This window comes from Macrobrachium rosenbergii, chromosome 3 (assembly GCF_040412425.1).
Source record: "Macrobrachium rosenbergii isolate ZJJX-2024 chromosome 3, ASM4041242v1, whole genome shotgun sequence".
Taxonomy (NCBI): Eukaryota; Metazoa; Arthropoda; class Malacostraca; order Decapoda; family Palaemonidae; genus Macrobrachium; species Macrobrachium rosenbergii.
In genome coordinates this window covers 7595536-7611176 of record NC_089743.1, presented here as the reverse complement: position 1 = coordinate 7611176, position 15641 = coordinate 7595536, and the positions used below count along the sequence as shown (strand labels likewise).

The following is a 15641-nucleotide window of genomic DNA, read 5'->3' as shown; positions in this document are numbered from 1 at the left end:
ATTGATAAAAATATTTGTGGTATAAAATACATACATACTATGCTTACTACAAGGTATGAAATTAACTGTATGCATACCTAATGTCAAATATGAAAACAGCTGGGGTTATCACGCTACATGGTACAATACAACATTTATGAGATATGAGACAGAATTCCTAACAAAAACCAGTACAGTAATGGAATTAGGAGGACTGAAGCACTGGTTTTAAATGTAAAAATATGATTACAATGTGATAACATGTCTTCCATAACAGTAAATCAGGTTATTCACAATACCAATCACAGACATTCTTTAATGTGACCCAACAGCTTAGGATACCACAGAATTCTAAAAATATATGAGAGGTAGCAATATACAATAAAAATACATTGCTTATTGTATAAAAAATTTATAGAACAAAAATAGCATATATTTTGCTAGATCAAAACTGATTATAAAACAAGATGAAGCTGCTAATTTTCAACTTTAAGAAGTTGTTCTCTCACTCTTGGCCTTAGGATTTCCTGCTGTCCAACTCCATTATAACATAAGAGCAGTCTTTCTAAAATATCTTTGCCAGTGTCCCATGGACAAACATCTGCATCAAGCTTCAACCCCTTTTCAGCTTCCATTTTAGGAATGACATTTAAAAGGTCATAGCCACACCTGGGAAAAACAATATCACAATTTTTCAAACGGAGACTAGGACAGAAATCATTCACTCCATCACCAACATATGCTATGGTTGAAAAGTAAACATTGGCCTCCTCTTCCCTAGATTTGATGTAATTTGCCAAAATGGAACCTTTACATAAATTCTTTGTGCTAAGACTACACCAGTCTTGATGATGGTACATCTGAAGATGCAAACATTCATTTTCATCGAATTCTGCTGGATTTGTAAAAATATTACAAAAGAGTTCCCTTATGCCTAAGTTTTGTAAAATGTGATTAATAAATACTGCATTGGAGTCTGATATAATAATAAATTCTGTAAGGTCTTTTGGAACTCCAATTAACAATTCTCTCATTCCATCTGTCAGTTTAATTTCCTTTAAGCAATTCAAAATGTCCTCTTTCCTCATGCCATTGCTGTGAAGATATTTGAATACTTCCCCCATGTAGTGGGTCCAACCATCCTTACGATACAAGTTCTTAAGATCTGCTGGAATCTTGTGGCCTGGGGCAAGTTTATAGATATAAGTGTCACTGTTGTTGTCAATGAGGGTATGGTCAAAATCAAAAGCAAGGAGAACTTTCTGGTCCTTACTTTCCATCTGAAAAGAGAAACCCAAGAGTTAGTTCTTTTCCTTTTGCACAACCTAATTATGTTGCTTGACATGCTCTGTGCTTGCTGCTGGGGGGTATGTAGTATGAAACAAATTGGTCTGGAGCACTTATTGTCATAAGTAAAAAAATTAGCTCTATGTTTCATTGATGTAAATCTCTTACAGAATATTACTTATGCCTAATTGCGCAGCAAAGGGAAGAAAAAGAGCTGCATAGCAAAGTAAAGTAACTTAATATTAGTTATCTGTGAGTGGATCAGAACTGTGTAAAAAATGGGGGGCTCCCCCCTCACTGGTCACACACTACATAAACCCTCCTTCTCCAACTCTGCAAACCAAAGACGAGCACTACATTACTTGCTAGAACCTGCAGGAGGCGAATAGCAGAATAAAGAAAACACTGTATCTTGTGAGATATAAAGATTGTTTTGATCACAAACCTCTCATCATACCAAATATATCAAATTATTTAGGGGGGATCAACCAAATTAATGAATGACAACCTCTCGCTAAAACTGACACACACGCACAACTGTAACTACTTAGTTGACAATCTTTCCCTGAAAAAGATAGTAAAGCTAACAATGATGATGGGGATGAAGAGATACTGTACTGAAGCTCAACTGTCTCAAATCAGGGATGGTGTGAATTGCATCTTGCAATTTGTAGCCATAACATGAATAGCATATTCTGCTGTCTGCTCCCACATTCAAGTGCCTCTTGTGTCATGTGAGTAAGAGTCAGTATCACTCTCTCATTATCCAAGATCAATTCTTTCTTCAGGTCAAAAACTTCTTTTCAATCTTTAACTCCTATCAATGATCTTTCTTCGCCAACCTGTATATGATCAGCCATCTTCTATGCAAGCACATCTTGCATATCCTATGCCCTTGTCCTCCGAGTTGCAATCAGCTACAGACTCTGCCAATTAATGACTACACGCCCACCCATCTCTGTATTGCCATCCTTTCCGCCAAAAGATAATAATACAGTTAAGTCCACTAAGCCTTTTTAATTAGCAAAGTTGTGTTGCAAATGTATGGAAATTTTATAACTTTGTTGATGTATTTAGTACAATTCTTATTTGTATGAAGTGTTAAAAAATTAATAAAACTGTTACAATACACCTTTTGATACTCTTATAAAATTGCAGTGATAATTACTGCATCCAATTTGGAATTATGTAACGTACTGTATCTTAGGCTACAAATCTTGGTAACTGAGCTTAAACTTAAAAATGACATTTTTATAATATAGTTTTATATATACTTACCCAGTAATTACATAGCTATTAGTTTCTTTTAACCAAAAATTTTGAAATTGTGTGTCATGCTAGTTTGTTTTGGTTATGGCGATGTGCCCCGCCCACTTTCGGGTGTAAGAAGAGGTACAACATAGCAAAGAGCTTCAATTTGTTTATGCCCTTATGTCCAAGTGAGGGGAGGCGGGTGGGCTTTGATCATGTAATTACTGGCTAAGTATATATAAAACATTATTTTATTATAAAAATGTAATTTTTATGTAAGTAACTTACCCAGTAATTACATAGCTGATTCCCAAACTGAATGGAGGGGGAATGTTGGACATATCTACCCCAAAATGAAGTTTTCATAATAAAACTAATATTGTAATACTTACCTGAACACCTGAATTCGGCCTAAACCCCACTAGCCTGAACAATTCTCAATTACCAATCCCCCTAGTGGGAATTTTAACAGCCAGCGTTACCAACGCTGCAGGTAAAATCTTGTCACTTGAGCTACCATAACAAACGGTTGGCAACGCTGGCACAGGTGTGCGCCAACTCGCCCACTTTGATCGTCAATTGCTTTATTCAAGGTCAAATTGATGTGGGGAAAGGAGGGTGGGAATCATTCAGGTGTTCAGGCAAGTATTACAATACTAGTTTTATTATGAAAACTTCATATTGCAATACACTCCCTGAACACCTGAATTTGCCCAATTAACAACATTTAGAGGAGGAGGGATCAATTATATTGCATGCCCCTTTGACAACCGCAGAGATGGTAGCTCACCAATCTGCTCTGCATAAGATATCTATTTAGTTATACACTCACCATATCAATCAATGCTTTCAGTGAAGAGACATGTTGGAGAGTACTCTGATTGACAGTCAGGTCAGTACAGTCTCGGTCCGTCGACCTCCCATGTGGCTCTTCAGAACCTATCATGTATGGAGGAGAATGAGGCAGAGTGGAGAGCTGCTGTCCCTCTGGGAGAACCATCTAAGTTTGTGGCATGCCCCCTTTTTACAACTGCAGAGATGGCAGCTCACCGATCTGCTCTGCATAGGATATCTATTTAGTTATACACTCACCTTATCAATCAATGCTTTTGGTGAACAGACATGCTGGAGAGTACTTTGATTGCCAATCAGGTCCATACTGTCTTGGTCCATCGACCTCCCATGTGGTTCTTCAGAACCTCATGTACTGAGGAGTACGATGAACCTCCCATGTGGCTATTCAGAGCCTCTCATGTATGGAGGGGCATGAAGCAATGTGCCGAGCTGCTGACCCTCCGCCACCTAGGTTGCAGATAAGGCCCGACGACTGACAAGCGAAGAAGTATCTCAGCGCCGATGAAAGAGCCTAGCCTACGATAGCACCCCCTTGGACTCTAGTAGGGAAACTATCAAAGACTAAGATACTTAAAACGTACTAAACTTAAGCTCATGTGATTATACTATCACTGTTGCCTAAGATTCTAAGGACTAAAATGAATTCCTCTATCGGTTAACCTAAGAATCTCCGCACTAAGTGAATACCACCTCAGCTAAATGAACGCACCCTTGATAATAGACTTCGCCACTAGACGTGGACTAAGAGAATAACCCTCCGATGAGGCAAATTGAACATCTCTTAAGTAAAGGAAGTAAACACTGAGATGGACTTCCAAGTAGCTGCCTCCAGAATAGAAGACACTGAATAATTCCTTAGAGAGGAAGATAAAGTGGGCATACTCCGAATACTGTGCGCTCGGGAAAATACAGAGCTGAAGACGATGAAGAAGAACCCTGAGAAGCCTGGAAAATCACCTCCCTCAGAAAGTAACTAATCGCATTCTTTGACAGCGGACGGGAAGGATTCTGCAGAGAGACAAGAAGTATAAGTTGAAGCGGACGGAGTTTCTCAGCATTTGACAAAAAGACTTTAATGCTAGCACCGGACATAAAGATATCTCCGCTGGATCGCCGGTAATGAACACTTGCAGATAAAGAACCTTAAACAAACAAGGCAGAGGGTCAACCTCTGACTCCGTCTTCGCCACAAATTCCGGAAGAAAGACAAATACATATCATTTCTCACATAAGAAACCAACCTAGAAACTGCCTGAAGCTCGCCGAACCCTCTAGCTGTAGCTAAAGCCATAAGAAAATACACCTTCTTAGTCAGTTGTCCTAACATTAGAGCTTCAATGGGTTCAAAGGCAGTAGAACGCAGGAAAAAGAAATTGAAGTACTTTCGACAAGTCCCATGGAGGGGCCCGAGTCAGCAAGACAGGACATTCAGTCTTAAAAGAACGTAATAAATTATCGATTATCTTACTGCTAGAGATTTCAGAAGGTGGAAAATAATTGTACTGCTAAGCACTGAGCAGTAGTCAGCTATAGCCAAATACGAAAGACCCTTGACTTTCCAAAGGAATAAAAGAAAATCAGTTCAGTCTTAAAAGAACGTAATAAATCATCGATTATCTTACTACTAGAGATTTCAGAAGGTGGAAAATAATTGTACTGCTAAGCGCTGAGCGGTAGTCAGCAATAGCCAAGTACGAAAGACCCTTGACTTTCCAAAGGAATAAAAGAAAATCAGCTATTTTGGCTACGGAAGGTCTAGAGATGGACTGACCTTCCTTATGACACTAACTTCTATACCTGGTCCAGTTGAACCTGGTAAGGCTTACGGGTTGACTTTCTCAAGCTGAAAAGAAAGCTGTCTAGCCACAGCTTTAGGGAGTCCAGACTGTCTAGCTGCTCTCTCCACAGTTGCCCTGCAACTAGGTTCAGCATGCGAGGATTTGGATGATAATGATGAGAATGCAGTCGTCTGAGAAGATCTTTCTCATGGGTAGGGATTTCAGAACTTCTGTAAGGAGCTCTAGGAGTTCCAGAAACCAAGCGCTTTGGGGCCAGCAAGGAGCTGTTAAGAGTCATAGACGTCTTGACACTCTCCCACAATTTCCTTATTACCTGGTGAATGAGACTGGATGGAGAAAAGCATACACCTACATGTGATTCCAGTTTGTAACATCGCATCGGTGCCTATAGACATGGGGTCCACCATGGGTGGGAAATAAACCGAAAGACGATTGTTTTATCATGCTGCGAATAACTCCACAGTTGCTGGCCACTTCCGGAGAACCTGACATTACTTCCTGAGCCTAAGTCCACTCTCCCCCCAATAGCTGACGGGAGCGACTTAACGAACTGGCCAGTACGTTGAGACTCCCCGGTATAAATTGGGGAAAAAGAGACACTTTTCGTTCTTCGCACCCTCTCAGGACTCTCTGTGCTACAGTAATGAGTTCTGTTGATCCTGTCCCCCCCGAGTTCCTCAGATACAACACGGCAGTTATGCTGTCGTTAAACATAACCACTACTCTGTTGCGCACTAGGACTGAAAACAACTGAGGGCTTCCCTTACAGCCTTGATTTCCCAAAGATCTATTGACTCCTTGCCTTCCTGAACCCCTCCAGAGGCCCAAGGCCTGGGTTTCCTCCAAGGTTGTTCCCCAATCTTGATCTGAGGCATTTGTCTACAGATGAATGTCGGGAAGAGGGGAGTCGATAGACCTTCCCAGTGTCAGATGCACTTCTTTTGACCACCATAGACGATCCAACAGGCAAGAATCACTCCCAACTATAACTGCGTTCTTGTTGCGGAAGTCCCAGCAATTCCTGAGACATACCTGAAGAGAACGCATCCAGAGACGAGACCCTGGAATTAGAGGCTTCTCCAAGCTGGTATCGGCCATTCACTGTAGGACAGGAACCCTCCTACTTGCTGAAGGACTGACTGGATCCTCTCCAGGGTTGAGAAAACCCTCAAGGAAGAGAGAATCCTCCTACCTGAATAGTTTATAGATTCCATTGGAACTAGGCAACTCTTGGTAAGGTTAGACGAATTCCTAGTACCCTGCATAGATTCAATAAGAATTCCCTCGCCCTTACTAGCTCCTCTAGAGAGGAGGCAAGGATCAACCAATCGTCTAGATACCTCAACATTCTGTACCCTTGATGATACATAAATGCTGACACCGGAGACATGAGTTAGAAGCAACAAGTTCGTCATACTGGCTACGTCATCATCCTTGAACAAAGAATTAGCTAAGGCTAAAGGTGTTCTAAGCAATCCCTCTTATGGACGTCCGGATAATGAGGGGGAAGATGACCAAGATAGAAAGCCAAAGCATTCACCTGGTGTGCCAGCCTCATCGAGACAAATTTATTAGGCTTTCAACAGCCCGAATTCGAAAGGAACATAGCCGTACTCTTTGAGAACCCCATTAAAGTAAACCTGACACCATCCAGAGAGAGAATGCGCAGGAGCCTCAGTCTGATTGCGCAGTACATCCTCCAAAGCACCTGCTTCCCTAAGAGAAGTCCCTATGAGCCGAGACGACGCCAGAGACCTAGACAGGATTGCCTCAACCCATTCATTGAGTGGCAACCTGACACCTGCCGAAGGGGTACCTCAAACTGCATAAATCGTCTTACACAGAGAGAGAAAAGAAGAGTCCTGTCTATTAGAAGGCACTACTGACGCTAAATGACCGTCCGCCTCCTCCAAAGCCTGTCTAACCCAATCGAACCAAACCAGCCCACACGAAAAAGAAGCAGGAGCAGGAGCTGGCTTAGTGGCATAAAAAGGCCTCGAAAAAGACTGAGTTGACGAATGCGGGAGGTCCAGAGCTTTTGCTTGAGGGTACAAAGAAGTAAACTACTCAAGTATGCATCTGTAATCATTACTGCTGGCAAGAGGACATTCTACTGTTAGTCCGCCAGAATATCCTGCACCTCCGGATAAAAATCCTGTTCGCAATGTCCGAACAGTCTAAGACCGACGAAGGAGGAACTGAACGAAGCCTGGACAATGAAGAAGAGTCCGCAAGCGGAGCACCCTAATCAGAATGCTGAACACCCTTACCTTATCAGGTACCGGTACCCTGAGCTGAATCCGCATAGTTGCATCCAGGAAGAAGAGAAGGCTGAACCGAGAAAAACCCAGAGCTGATTCCACATTGTTACCAAAGGGAAGACAAGAGTAGCTGAACCCACATTGTTAAACTCTGGGGGAGGATGCGCAAATGAAACCGCTTGCAGAGGGAGGAAGAAGATGAAGAAGAAGAAGGAAGGATAATGAAAGAGGTAGAAGTTACCCTTGGAGTTTCCGCCATGGAAAATGCAGGCGATGAATGCTGCAGACTGCTCAGAGAAGGTACTGGAAGCCCTACCAAAACCGCAGAGCGCAAACCCGACTAGAAGCGACATGCAAACCCTGTGAAATACCTGATACTACCGGAACAGCCGCTTGAAGCGGAAGCAAGGGGTTGCGCATACCCTAAGGGATGGAACATGAAATGCCTGAGGCCAAATTCTGCCGAAACTGCGTTTTCACCTGTCTGGAACCTCCTCCTACCAAAGAAGACTGTACTAGGAAGGAAAGGCGGGAGACAGAGGACTAGCAGACACAAAAAAAATTACCTGAGAAGAGGGAAAGCCAAAAGTCGAAGGAGGGAAAACGGAAGATGCGGGAGCCGCAGGAAAGACCGGAGCAGAAGAAGACAATGAAGAGGAGACTGAAAAAAAGAGCAACGGAGAATGTGGGAGCAGCAGAAGAAGCAACAGATAACCCAGAAGAAAACTTAGAACTAAGGGACAGAAGGTACACAGAATCCGCCACCCCCCCTCGATAATCCTGAAACATATCCGACATGAATTCTGGACACTGCTGAGTCACCTACTCTCTAATGTTAGAGAAACCATTCAAAAAAATAACCCCTCACCAAAAGTCTGTACCCGTTTGAAAGGCCCAGCAAATCCACCTATATTCTGCCACATCCAATTGCAGGTCCCGCAAACGACTTTTAGAAGCTGAAAGGACACACCAGAATCCCCCTTACTAAATGGAGGAGTAGAAAACACAAAGAAGGGGGAAACTACAGTAGAAGATTCAGAAACAGTCGGAAGTGAGTTAGGAGTTAGAGCAGAAGGATTTTGCACCACCGGAGCTGAAACATTGACTTGAGACTGAGCCAGACCAAAAAGAAGCGATGAAGGCAAGACTTTTGCCGGAGCACAAAAACCACTCGAACCCGAAACCCGAACTCGTCCAGGAGAACGACTCTGCACCCTTACTACCATCTCCTCACTACCTAACCCAGACTTATCCTCCTTTATCACACCTAGATCCTGATCCTGACTAACATTATCAACATTAAATTTATCATTACTACAAAGGGGGGGGGATCCTTCACTGCCTGCTCTGTGCCGAGGGGGCCAGAGAACCTACCCACTCGGAGGCTTTGCGGTTCTCCATTACCCTCAGCACCCGTTAGGGCTGGTTCTGGAACAGGCAGGGGATGCTGAAAAGGAAGAAGGATTAGACATCCTAACACTACTACTCTCCTCATCTGAGAAATGCTGAAAAAGGCCAGCTATTAAATTTTCCACTACTTGCAATCCTATCCTCTATCTGTTTGACTGCCTCTGAACTCGCTAAATCCATCAACTGATCTATAGCAGAAGCCTGAGATACTTGAGGCAACGAAGAATCTAACCGACATTTGCCGCCCTTACTAGCCAAAGATTTGCAATGACAAATGTAATCCTCCATCTCTTGCACCTTCCCATCGGAACATGCATCGCAAAGAGTCTGCACATCACACTTTGTCTTCTTACTTACCTGACATAATGTCTGTGTCTCAAGGTACTCATCCGTCTCTGCAGGAAGAAGCAGCGATGAGCGCCAGCATCCACAGTCGTAGGGGCAGAAGCTGATGGCACAGTAGTAGAAGGTGAAAGAATCCATGATGACTAATCAAGACTGGGAACCAGGGAGTCCAAATCCAAAAGACGCTCCACGTCGAAGATATCCAGAAAATCCAGGAGAAAAAACTGTTAAATACAATCCAGGTCTTCACCAGAAGTCCAAAATACAAAGAGAAGTCGGACAATAGGATTAAAACCTTGCACTGCAGAAGGAAACAACCTTCCAGCAGCGCAAACAAAAAGCAATTGGCAAAAGTGGGCAAGTCGGTAAACACCTGTGTCAGCGTTGCCAACCATTTGTTATGGTAGTTCAAGTGACCAGATTTTACCTGCAGCGTTGATAATGCTGGCTGTTAAAATTCCCACTAGTGGGATTGGTAATTGAGAGTTGTTCGGGCTAGTGGGATTAAGGGTGAATTCTGGTGTTCAGGGAGTGTACTGCAATACATTATTAATAGTAATGAGTTTGAGAATAAAAATTTGCCAACACTGAGTCAATGTTGTTGAACCTTACCTGATAAGAGAGCTGCTACAGGTAGATACTGCCTCTGGTTGGCGCTCATCTTATCCAGTAGAGGTGAGGCAGTAAAGCCTTGAGGGCCTACTACAGTGGGTGCTCTGTAGCGATGGACTAATTTCCGAGGGCTAGCAAAGTACAACAAGATGCCTCTGCCCAGGGCGCAGTACCACACACAATAACCAAAGTAAAGTCACCATAACCAACAAAAAACCAAATTAAAAACACCAATCCCAACCATTAAAACCACAAGACTGGAGGGTACTCCAAGTACATAGTACTCCCAGGCTCCCCAAAAACCTCATCACCCTAAGCAAGGCGAAGAGATTAAAGAATGGACATTGCTTTCTATGTTTCCTCCCCCAACACCACGCCAGCCACGTAAAATGGACCCAATGTAACACACTGATCGTAAGTAGTCTCGATATCCCTCAAGTAATGCGATGCTAACACCGACTTGCACTTCCAAAACGTCACTTGCACAGCTGACATGAGGGATAAATTGCATTTAAACGCCAAAGACGTAGCGACTGCTCTTATCTCATGGGGTTTTACCTTGTAAGAGGAGAGGGAGTCTTTGCTCATCATGGAATGTGCTTCAGAAATCAAGTTCTTCTGAAAAAATGCCAGGGCACTCTTAGACAAGGGTCGAGAGGGATATTTCACAGAACACCAAAGGTTCCTTGAAGTACCATGAATGTCCTTCGTTCTGTGAAGATAAAACTTAAGGGCCTTTATTGGACAGAGTTTTCTTCTTCAGACCCTACCATCTCAGACAAGCTCTTGATCATAAAAGAACAAGGCCATGGATTTGATGGCGATTCGTTCTTAGCTAAAAAGTCTAGGGAAAAGGAGCAAACTACATTCCCCTGAGAAAATCTGATATTTCTGTCCAAAGCATGGATTTCACTGGATCTCTTGGCAGTGACCAAGGCGACCAGAAAAAGTGTTCCTGGTTAGATCCCTTAAAGATAGATTGCACTGGTTCAAAATGTGAACTTGCCAGCCACTTAAGTACCATGTCTAAGTTCCAGCACAGCAAAGGTTTTTCTTTAAGCTTTGCGATATCAAAGGACTTAATAAGGTCGGACAAATCCTGGTTAGATGGTAAGTCCATTCCTTTATGGTGGAAGACCGAACTAAGCATAGCTCTGTAGCCTTTAATGGTAGAGGTGGAAAGTCCTTTAGTGGAGCGCAGGAATAGAATAAAGTCCACTATTTCTGCTACAGGGGTATTAGAAGAGGATACATTTCGTCTGCACCAAAACCTGAAGATGGACCATTTAGCCTGGTAGACATTATCTGAGACTGTCTTCTACACTTCGCAACAGCGCAAGCAGCCGCTCTTGAAAAGCCCTTCTTTCGGAGCAGTCGCTTAATAGTTTGAATCCTTTTAGGGCCAGAGAAGACAGGTTTTGGTGGAACTGTCAGAAGTGAGGTTGCCTGAGTTGTTGTTGCTTCTGTGGTAGCAGTCTTGGGAAGTCCGCAAGAAGTTCTAGCAGATCTGGGAACCACTCTTTTGCTGGCCAGAAGGGGTCTATCAAGATCATGGACAGGTTTTGATGACACCGGAATTTGTGGATGACTTGTCTCACTAAACTGAATGGGGGAAAGGCATACAGATGTTTGTCTGAAATCCTGCAACATTGCAACGGTTTCCCATGCCGAGGATTTCTGGTGAGCAAAGATTGATTCCTGGAGACAAACAAATCAATGGGTTTAATGTCCATTCTGGGTCTAATGTCCATTCTGTGGGAAGGATCTGTCTTTGACGGCTCAATTCATCCGCCAGAACGTTGAATCTCCCCTGGATAAAACACGTTGTCACTTCAGTGTCCTTCTGGTATAACCAAAGAAGAAGACCTGTTGCCACTTCATACAGGGAGAAAGAGTGGGTTCCCCCTTGTTTCTTGATGTATGCCAGTGCCGTCATGCTGTCTGAATGCACTGCTTCTGTCCTCCCCCGAATTTCTGAAGCGAAGCACTTTAGGCCCAGAGATATCGCCTGTAATTCTTTTACGTTGATATGCCAGTTTTGCTGTTCCTGAGACCAGGCCCCTGACACTTCTTTTAACCCCAAAAGAGCTCCCCAACCTAGGTTTGGCATGTCTGAAAAGAACTCTAGGCTGGGATTCAGGGGTTGAAGAGATTTCCATTCTGATAGTCTCTTCCTGGAATTCCACCAACAAAGGTCCTCCTTGATTTCCACCGTTATCGGGAACGCAAACAAGTCCGGAAACTTATTCCTGTTCCAGCTGGCTCGGAGGAAGAATTGGAGAGGTCTCAGGTGAAGTCTTCCCAGAGTGACGAATTGTTCCATGGATGAGAGGGCGCCTAGAAGACTCATCCACTGATTGGCCGAGCAAAAGTTTACTTCCAGAAATTCTTCCACTGTCTGGAGACACTTCTCTATTCTCTTTGGGACTGGAAAAACCCGAAAATCCCAAGAGTTGATCGTCATTCCTAAATAAGGAATCTTCTGCAAAGGCGTCAGGAGAGACTTGTACCAATTGATGAAAAGGCCCAATTCTTGGGCCAAGAGAAGAGTTGTGCGAATGTCCTCCATACATCGAGCTTTCAAGTGGGAACATAATAGCCAGTCGTCCAGATATAGGGAGATCTTTATCCCCATCAAATGAGGCCATTTCGCTGGGGGAGCCAATACCCTGGTGAGCACTTGCGGCACCGTCGAGAGACCGAAGCATAGAGCCCGAAATTGAAACACCCTGCCCTGAAACACAAACCTGAGGTACTTTCTCGAAGTCAGATGTACTGGAATCTGAAAGTATCCTGCATGTTGATGGACGCCATCCATTCTCCCTGGCAAATGGATGTAAGGACCGAATGGTTTGTTTCCATCTTGAATGTTGTCTTTTTGACAAACATTTAGAGCACTTATGTCCAAAACGGGCCTCCAGCCCCCCAATGGCTTGGGCACCACAAAGAGACAGTTGTAGAATCCCGGAGAATGAATGTCCTCTACTACCTCTATAGCCTCTTTCTGAACAAGGGACTCCACCTCTAGCAAGAGAGCAGCAAATTTCTCTATGCCTGGAGAGTAAGGTGTCAATTTGACAGGCTTGCAGATTAGAGGAGGTTTGTTCAAAAAAGGGATAGTGTAGCCCTCCTTCAGGACAGACACTATCCAATATTCCGCTCCCTTTTGTTCCCACCGCTCCCAAAAGTGAAAAAGCTGCGCTCCTGCCTGAGTACGGAGGATTATGTTTTCATTTCTTGGAGTAAGACTTGGAAGAGGACTTCTTGAGGGAACACTGTAGGTAACGGGAATAAGTTCTGGTTCTAGTCTGGGATCTAAAACAGGAGCTCCGAAAGGGAGTAGGTTGCAGCGGAGACAAAGACCTGGGAGGAAGAGTTGAAGAATCCTTGGGGCGTCTCGTAGACTGGGAGAGCAGGTCCCGAGTGTTCTTTTTCTGCAGGTCAGAGGCGATGTCCAGTACTGTAGCCTGTGGAAAAAGACACGTCTTGTCCGAGGGAGAGAATAGGAGGGCCGATCTCTGAGACGGAGTTATGCCTTTCGAAGTAAAGGTGCACCAAAGCTCCCTCTTCTTAAGAATACCCATGGCATACAGACTGGCTAATTCCTGCATGCAACGCCCCTGTCAATACAGGAAAGTTCTGTACTCCCAAGAGATCCGACGAGATTTCTTGAGGTAACAAAGAGTACTTTCTAAGTTTGCGCGCCAGAGCACCTACTGCCCAGTCAAGGAAGCTCATCACTTCGAACACCTTAAAAATATTTTTAAGAAGGTACGCAAGTTCCGAGGCCAAGAACATAATTTTGGCTATGGAGAAAGCTGATCTCCTAGCCGAGTTGATAAGGCCGGAGAAGTCTCCCTGAGAGGAGGCAGAGACTCCCAAAGAAGGAGCTTTTCCGGTTGCATAAAACCTGTGCTTGACCTGGACAATTTGGAAGGAGGGAAACAAAAAACTGCTTTGTCTTGTTCCCTCTTCTCAGAAAACCACCCTTCTACTTCATCCAGTGCCTTCTTTGCTGAAGAGGAAAGAACTAATTTCGGTAATTTCGAAGGACCAGCTGAGGGAGCTTCCATAAAAAAGGTCGAAGCAGGAATGGAGGAGTAGCTGGTGAAAAGAACCTAGGATAAGTCGCTAGCAGGAATCTCAATAGCGCAGAGTACGCCGATGAAGGAGCATCTTGTTCTGGAACAACTTCTTCCTCAGAAGAGACAGGAGAAAGCGATAAGTCCGCTGTTGCCTGAGCCGTAGGAGGAGCCTTCTGAAGCAAACTGAGAATATTATCCAGTTTGCTCTGAATCGGGTCAACTGGAGGAGGAACAACCTCCAAGACGACACTACTAAGAAGGGGTGGGGGAGTGGGTACCAATGGGTGCTTGGGGGGCGCTGTCGAGATGGGAGTCAGAGACGAAACCTGTTGTAAAACAGGCACCAGCAGGCGCTCAACTGCAAACAGGAGCTTGGGTGCTACGACACTGGTTGCTGGGCGCTTGGGTGCTGATTGCGCTAGGTGCGCAACTCCTGATGCAGTTGCTTCTTTATTCAACGAAGCATGTCTCCGCGCCACAAGGTGCTTCAGCGCCAATTTACGACCACTGTCAGAAGCAGAAGAAGCAAATTGTTCTGGGGTATCCCAATGACTACACGATGGGTGCACTGAATCCTTGCTCTTCTTACAAGGAACAGGGGAAAAAATCTCAAACTCCACTGCACGCCTTTTCAGTTGCCGTGACTTGTCCGCATAGCGCCGTGCACGCCTAGGACTAAAATTTTCGGAGCTGGAGGACATACAATGAGCGCTCACTTGAAGGCCTTTCCAACAGCCTTTGGTTGCAGTCTGGGAATCGTCAACAGACTGAACCAAGGGGGCGACAGCTCGGGGGCAGACCCCACCGACCTCCCTTAGGCTGCTAGTTTGATTCCTCCCAGGTGCTGGGGAGTATGTGAGGGACCCTGGCATAGGAGAATTGGAGGGCCGAACAGCCACCACCTCCATTATGACTGGACTTGCACTGGGCACCACGGGGCACTCTGACTCACTTTTGTCCATTAGCACTTTCACCAATGATGCCAATTTAGCGATCAATTGAATAATCAACTCGAAAAGAGTATCAATTTTCAACTCCAGACTGGTGATGGTGTTGGGGTCGGAAACGTGAGAGCCAGGTAAAGGAGAGGGTTGCATAGGTGGAGGAGATGGAATGGGAATGGAAGAAATTACAGGAGCAATTGCATCTGACGTAGCGGATGAATACTGACTAGCTAAAGCTTTACTAAGATTCCCTAGCCATAGCTTTCCTCTTCCTATCTCTAGCTAGTTTCTTAAGATGTGCATCTAAAGTCTTCCAATTCTCAATGTCCCAGCCATTACACTCCTTACAACGTAAATCTAATGAACATGTTTGTCCCATACATAGAATACAAACAGTGTGTGAGTCGTAAGATTCTTTAGTTAGTCTAGTATGCAGCCTTTGCTACAATATTTAATACTAGAATTACTTGTCAGACATCCTAGAAAAGTCTAATACAAGTCCAAAAAACGGACAAAGAGTCTTCAACCAATGATCAAACTCGCCTAACACTCTTAATTATGGCGAAAGACTACTAAAATAAATACTTCACCAATTGAAGATAAGGCAAAAACCAGCAAAGTATAAATTCCAAAAATTTTAGCTGCTGCCAACACAGTCCTTCAACCACAGCCGGCAGAAACAAATTGAAGCTCTTTGTTATGTTGTACCTTCTCTTGCATCCGAAAGTGGGCGGGGCACGTCGCCATAACCAAAACAAACTAGCGTGACCTGCAGTTTTACAATTTTGAGCTGCCAGTTAAAAGAAACTAATA

At 44.1% G+C, this 15641-nt stretch overlaps 1 protein-coding gene across 4 annotated transcripts in view; it reads right to left on the bottom strand.

Annotated features, from left to right (window-relative positions):
• Positions 1-281: 281 nt before the first annotated feature.
• Positions 282-15641, bottom strand: part of LOC136852389 (probable phosphatase phospho2) — a 71470-nt gene continuing 56110 nt past the window's right edge. For 3 of the 4 annotated variants that reach the window (XM_067127013.1, XM_067126993.1, XM_067127003.1), the window contains exon 2: positions 282-1259. In XM_067127013.1, the coding sequence (XP_066983114.1) occupies positions 456-1259 (804 nt within the window). In that variant the 3' untranslated portion in view covers positions 282-455. Of the gene's footprint in view, positions 1260-9199; positions 9344-15641 lie in introns of those variants that run through there. The other variant, XM_067126984.1, reaches the window with a different exon arrangement.